This window comes from Polypterus senegalus, chromosome 17 (assembly GCF_016835505.1).
Source record: "Polypterus senegalus isolate Bchr_013 chromosome 17, ASM1683550v1, whole genome shotgun sequence".
Lineage (NCBI taxonomy): Eukaryota > Metazoa > Chordata > Cladistia > Polypteriformes > Polypteridae > Polypterus > Polypterus senegalus.
Genome location: NC_053170.1, coordinates 84,202,310 through 84,209,082, shown reverse-complemented (window position 1 = coordinate 84,209,082; position 6,773 = coordinate 84,202,310). Strand labels below are relative to the sequence as shown.

At 44.7% G+C, this 6,773-nt stretch overlaps 1 protein-coding gene across 2 annotated transcripts in view; it reads left to right on the top strand.

The window, feature by feature from the left end:
• The first annotated feature begins 60 nt into the window (after positions 1–60).
• LOC120517875 overlaps positions 61–6,773 on the top strand; it is a 29,702-nt gene continuing 22,989 nt past the window's right edge. Inside the window, exon 1 of one of the 2 annotated variants that reach the window (XM_039740381.1) lies at positions 61–611. In XM_039740381.1, the coding sequence (XP_039596315.1) occupies positions 495–611 (117 nt within the window). In that variant the 5' untranslated portion in view covers positions 61–494. The remainder of the gene's footprint in view (positions 612–6,773) is intronic. The other variant, XM_039740382.1, reaches the window with a different exon arrangement.

The following is a 6,773-nucleotide window of genomic DNA, read 5'->3' as shown; positions in this document are numbered from 1 at the left end:
TGATCCATTCTTCTGCCAATGTTTGTCAATGGAGACGGCATGGAGTTTATGGGTGCGGCTGAAACGCCTCAACTGGATAACATGGAGGAGAGGGGTCCACATACTTTTAGTTGTATAGTGTGGGTGAATCACTCAGTGGTTGTGTTGAACCTGAGACCCTGCAGTCCAATTCCTTAATCACTCAACCCGACTCGTTTTCTATTCTTCACGTCTAACTCTCTTTACACACACAGTTAACTGACTCAAATCACACACCTTCTCACCACAGCGCCAGCATGGCGGATTGCCATGTCCTCCTGCCGCTGGCACTTGAGTGGTCATGAGGAGTGTTGTGTCCCAGCTTGGTCGCTCAGAGTGAAATGGTGGCAGCACACAAGACACACGCGCACACACCTGTTCACTCACTGGATTAGAACTGAGAGGCTCAGAAAGGGAAGTTGGCCGAGTCGTACGTAAACACACACACACACACACAAAGCGCACACACTCACAGTATGTGGCACGGAAAAGCTGACACTGGACGACAAAACGCTCAACACTCAGACATGTCCCAGGAGGAGCCGGCAGACCTGGTATTTGAGGGCTTTCTCAAGAAGCGCAAGGACAAGATGGTGAGTTGACATCTGGGCTGTCTTCTGTGATGGGGTGGCTGTAGAGGGGTTGGGTGGTCATGGGGTTCAAGGGGTGGCACTGGCAGGTCGAAATGACTAGATAAGGTGGGTTTCCTCTCCCACCTCTCCAGGCATCCTCCTGTCTCAGTTTTTGCCAAGGTTGCTTTCTCCAGCTGGCATCTATCTACCCTGGCTGTTTTTCTAAGTCTACCTGCTGTTTAAAGACCTTTTAAATGACTCCTTCTCCTCCTCTTCCTCCTCCTCCTGCCCTTTGTACAGTCACACGCATTGATGGCCTCTTGGCCCCTCTCATAAAGCTTGATATTCATACAGCAGTTTAACTTCCGTGTTTGATAAAAGGAACCGGTCCTCTCAAAAAAAAAAAAAAAAGGGAAATGTCCCGTGAGGCTCATGATGGCATTCCCAGAAGGGCAGAGATAGGGGGCAGGGAGAAAAAAGAGCAATGCCAATGTGGACAGCAGGGTGGCACGGAAACAAGTTGTGCCTCAGAATTCTCAGACTTTGCAGATTACACATGCACTGCAGTGAGCAACTTTCACAACTCAGTGTGACGTGACAGGCGGCCTGGCAGGCAAAGACAAAATGGTGACAAAAGAGAGGAGAGGGGCTTATCACGAGGCCACATGCTGGAGAAGGGGGAGTCACAAGAGTAGCCTCAGTCCGTCTTTGAGTGTAAGAAAGTCCTTGGGGACACCAGAGTAGGACAAGTGATGATGGCTTAATCCATTCAAGTCACTAGATGGCTGCAGTTACCTCAGGATGAAGACAGTGGGGCTCTAGTATGTCTGGTGGGGGCAAGTAGGCGGAGTGGTGGCTCTGAGGCTAGGGATCTGCCTGCCAATCGGAAGGTTGCCGGCTCAAATCCTGTAAAATGCCAAAAGGGACTCTGCTCTGTTGGGCCCTTGACCAACTTGCCCTTAACCTGCAATTGCTGAGTGCTTTGAGTAGTGAGAAAAGAGCTATATTAATGCAAACATCCATTTGCAACACACCAAGCACACACTAGGGACAATTTAGGATCGCCAATGCACCTAACCTGCATGTCTTTGGGAGGAAACCCACGCAGACACGGGGAGAACATGCAAACTCCACGCAGGGAGGACCCGGAAAGCGAACCCGGGTCTCTTAACTGCGAGGCAGCAGCGCTACCACTGCGCCACCGTGCCACCTTAATAATAATATTATTATCAAGTAGCCTCAGTGCTTAATTAAAATGAAAATGTGGGACACGGTGTAGGGATGGAGAAGAACCTGAGGATGCTGTGCTGTTTGGGCATCCTCTGAGCCCTAAAGTCACCTCATAGCAGTATACCGGTGCTAAAAATGAGCTTCCAAATATTTAAAATGGTACTGTACCGGACATTAATGGTTGCATACTGGCACATCATGCTTTGTGCCACAAATTCTTCATAATTATTCACCTTAACATAAAGTGTCTGTGCGCCTGCATACTGTGTATGTGGGTCTGTCTGATTGCTATGTCTCTGTCATTCCAGCAGATGGTGCATCACAAACATTAACACTGCTTTCAAATCCCATACCAAATGGTATGCAACAGAGATATATGAATTGCATTTATCATTCCAACAGATGACGCATTAAATAGCAATAACACTGTTTTTATGAATCCCTTACCAAGCGACATGCAACAGAGATTTGTCATTTCAACAGAGAGCGCATCACAAACATTAACACTGCTTTTATGACTCCCATATCAAGTGGCATGTAACAGAGACCTGTGCATTGCATTTGTCATTTCAACAGATGGATGGAGTAATGTCTGCATGTTCTCCCACTGCCTGTGTGGGCTTCTTCTCCTTCCACATCCTTACAATGTGTATTGTATGTGAATTGGCACCCTCAATGCCAAGCATACTGTATGTGAGTGAGCTCCATGTTGGATTGTCATCCCATTCAGGGTTATTCCTGTAGGCATCGTGATGTAGTAGTTAAGGATGCTGTGGGTTCAAATCCAGCTACTGACACTGTGTGACCACAGGCAAGCCATTTCACCTATCTGTGATCCATTTAAAAAAAAAAAAACAAAACCAATTATATCTCAGATAATGTATGTTAAGATGATAAGAAATACTTCTGGCCTTGCACCCAAAGCTGGCAGGATAGCTCCAGCCTCCATTGATCCTGAACATGAGTAAGCGATCTTGATACGGAGAGGATGGATGATTGTTTTCTTTCAGGCCACTTTTCTTCGGTGTTGGAGCGTTCACTACGGGGCGCCCAGCTACATTTCATAGCAAGTTAGAATTGTAGGCTCATGGTGTACCGATTCATTTGAAAGTTGCAGACTTTTTCTATTTTTTATTTACTTTAAACAGTCAGTTATGACATTTGTGTTTATTTAACTGCGAAAAATATGTGTTATACCAGAATGTAATTGCATGCATTAGTAGACTTTGCTTTTAAACAGCTGTATACAGCATCACGCAGATAAAAATGGAGCCCAAATTGGCTTGGGCTGGCTCTGCGGCAGGGCCGTTTCTGGTCATAGGCCATCCAGACAAGCGCGCCCTCTCGTGGACAGGGTGCATTACTGCGATATTCCTATCTTTCTTCAGAAACATTTGTCCGGACCGCTTCGGAACACAAGGAAATCTTTCTGTTGTGCGCCTCAGCAGCGCCTGCACTGTCAGCACGATGCACAGCACAATCTGAGCGACGAGACATTTTTATTTAAATAATACAGACCCACGAGCACTCGGACTCGAAGCAAATTCTATTGTTCTATATTATTTTCACATATTAGTGATGATGATGATGATGCCAATAATAATAATCCTCGAACTGTAGTATAGAAGAGACAGGCATGGCGAAATAAAATATAAACGATTAAAACGGCAACAGGACTGTAGCTCCTGAGTGAATTGCTAAAAGATGGTTTAATCCAAGCTATGATTGTCTCACAAATGGACATATATGAAAAATTCTGTTAAAACTTGACAAATATCGTCGTCTGTTACTCGCCACCATTTGTAAGATTTGCTCTGCGCACGCTAACGCAGTTGTGCATTTCTTTGGAGAGGTGGATTGCGTTATTTGCAGACACGAGCACACTGTGTAGGAATTGTGGGTAAAGATTCATATTTAATCATATTCTCAGTTTCACTGAATGTTGCCATTATGCTAACTTTTCGATTTATGTTATTTAAGCGACATGTATATGTTACGGTAATGTCTTAGTTAAAAAAAAACAGTACAATGTATTATATATGTATATATAAAATATCACTTATCAAAAGGTACATTTTGCATTGGTGGTTTAAATAAATAATTATAGACGTGTACAATGAGTGAAGTGTTACTTAATTGTCTTTGAAGAAGCGTTAAAAGCAATCAATGAATACTATGAAATATACTCTGATTTCTACTTTACTTTCTGAAATTGCACTTCTCAAGAACGTATATTTTTGTGACAGTATTGTCCCCAGGTCTCAAAGTACAGGTCTGGCAGTGATGATTCCTATCAAAGCAAAGGGGATGTCGGGCGCCATTTACAACTTCGCCCCGGGCAGCTCAAATCCTGGAGCCGACCCAGCTCAACAGCTTGCACAGACCGCAGACTCCACGTTCAAGTGACAGAACGAGTAAGGAAATGTCAGCACGGCGTAGCGTTCAGAGACTTGGCAAGCTGCTGTCAAAGTTTGGAGCGTTTATTACAATTGTGGAAAGTTTATCAGAGTTTGTATCACAGTTTTCGTAATTACATATTTTTGTAACAGTAACATTTTCAAAAATAAGTGCCGACTGAATATAATTACACGTACTAGTAGGGCACATAAAACATGTTTTTTAATTACAGCATTTTACAATATCACGTGAGTGAAGTTGCTTTCATAACCGGCAGACTCGGCTCAAGTGACGTAAAGATTCCTGTGTTCTTGTGAGATGTTGGAGGTGGAGGCTCTGTGGCTAAATGGAGCTCAGATTATTAAACATGACATTTTTCAAAGTGTTACCCGAAGGAGATTCAAAGTATATGCTGACGTCACCAGCTAAAGAAGCTGGCTGCATCCGAACATGACAGAAAGCGGATCATTGTGGCGTTTTGCCAATAATTGACAGTGTATGTTAAATATTGAATCATTATAATCTTTAGATTCGTACGGTGCCCCGCAGCAGCTAATTTTATACCGCATACACTCTGATGAGCACCAAATACCAGCGCGTGAGGTGCCTGCTATTGACAGACCTAAGTGGAAGTGGCACACCTATTGACCAATAGCGGTGAATTATGAGCGAGTGAGGGTCCACAGTGATGAGCAGGTGCATTTCAAACTTTTTTGCTGAGCATATTTCGCCGCGTCTAGTTAGAAAAACGTCCGCGTGCAGCGTGCTGGCGGGGGGCGTGTCTCCAAGCCTGACGTCATTTTCACCAGGTATAAAATAGGCCCCGCCCCGCTTCCGATTCATGGAGCGGAAGAAGTGAACTGCTGTCTGATCGGGGAGCTCACCGTCCCACTTCAGTACGTTCATCTGAATTTCCAATCGGACTATCTGGAGAAACACAAGGTAGGTTGGTACTGATTTGTTACATGGTCTGTAAAAGAAAAACAAATGTAAACTGTATATTTTCCGTGGAAATAAAGAGCAAACTTAACATATAAAATATGTATCACTTCGCTCCAAGTGCAATTTGACCACAAAAGTGGTATTTCTGGCTAATCAGGCGTGACATGTAGGGAGGCACCACTGAACCCCCAAACCCTCAAAAACACAAACATAAGTCCTGGGTTCAAGCGAGTCATTTTTATTTTCACAATACCTTCACAAAGTTCTTTCTCTCAGAAATAGAATTATCTGAGTACAATTCCCTTCTCTCCCACTCATTCTTCTTCACCTTACACTCCTCCGGGTCAGCTTCGTGTCTCCAGATGGAGATGAGGCATCAGAGCCCTTTTATGGCGGACCCTGAAGTACAGTGCATCACTTTTTCCACATTTTGTTATGTTACAGCCTTATTCCAAAATGGATTCAATTCATTTTTTTCCTCAGAATTCTACACACAACACCCCATAATGACAACGTGAACAAAGTTTACTTGAGGTTTTTGCAAATTTATTAAAAATAAAGAAACTGAGAAAGCACATGTACATAAGTATTCACAGCCTTTGCCATGAAGCTCCAAATTGAGCTCTGGTGCATCCTGTTTCCCCTGATCATCCTTGAGATGTTTCTGCAGCTTAATTGGAGTCCACCTGTGGTAAATTCAGTTGATTGGACATGATTTGGAAAGGCACACACCTGTCTATAGAAGGTCCCACAGTTGACAGTTCATGTCAGAGCACAAACCAAGCATGAAGTCAAAGGAATTGTCTGTAGACCTCTGATACAGGATTGTCTTGAGGCACAAATCTGAGGAAGGTTAAAGAAAAATTTCTGCTGCTTTGACTGTCCCAATGAGCACAGTGGCCTCCATCATCCGTAAGTGGAAGAAGTTCGAAACCACCAGGACTCATCTAGAGCTGGCCGGCCATCTAAACTGAGCAATCGGGGGAGAAGGGCCTTAGTCAGGGAGGTGACCAAGAACCCGATGGTCACTCTGTCAGAACTCCAGAGGTCCTCTGTGGAGAGAGTAGAACCTTCCAGAAGGACAACCATCTCTGCAGCAATCCACCAATCAGGCCTGTATGGTAGAGTGGCCAGACGAAAGCCACTCCTTAGTAAAAGGCACATGGCAGCCCACCTGGAGTTTGCCAAAAGGCACCTGAAGGACTCTCAGACCATGAGAAACAAAATTCTCTGGTCTGATGAGACAAAGATTGAACTCTTTCTTGTGAATGCCAGGTGTCACGTTTGGAGGAAACCAGGCACCGCTCATCACCAGGCCAATACCATCCCTACAGTGAAGCATGGTGGTGGCAGCATCATGCTGTGGGGATGTTTTTCAGCGGCAGGAACTGGGAGACTAGTCAGGATAAAGGGAAAGATGACTGCAGCAATGTACAGAGACATCCTGGATGAAAACCTGCTCCAGAGCGCTCTTGACCTCAGACTGGGGCGACGGTTCATCTTTCAGCAGGACAACGACCCTAAGCACACAGCCAAGATATCAAAGGAGTGGCTTCAGGACAACTCTGTGAATGTCCTTGAGTGGCCCAGCCAGAGCCCAGACTTGAATCTGAT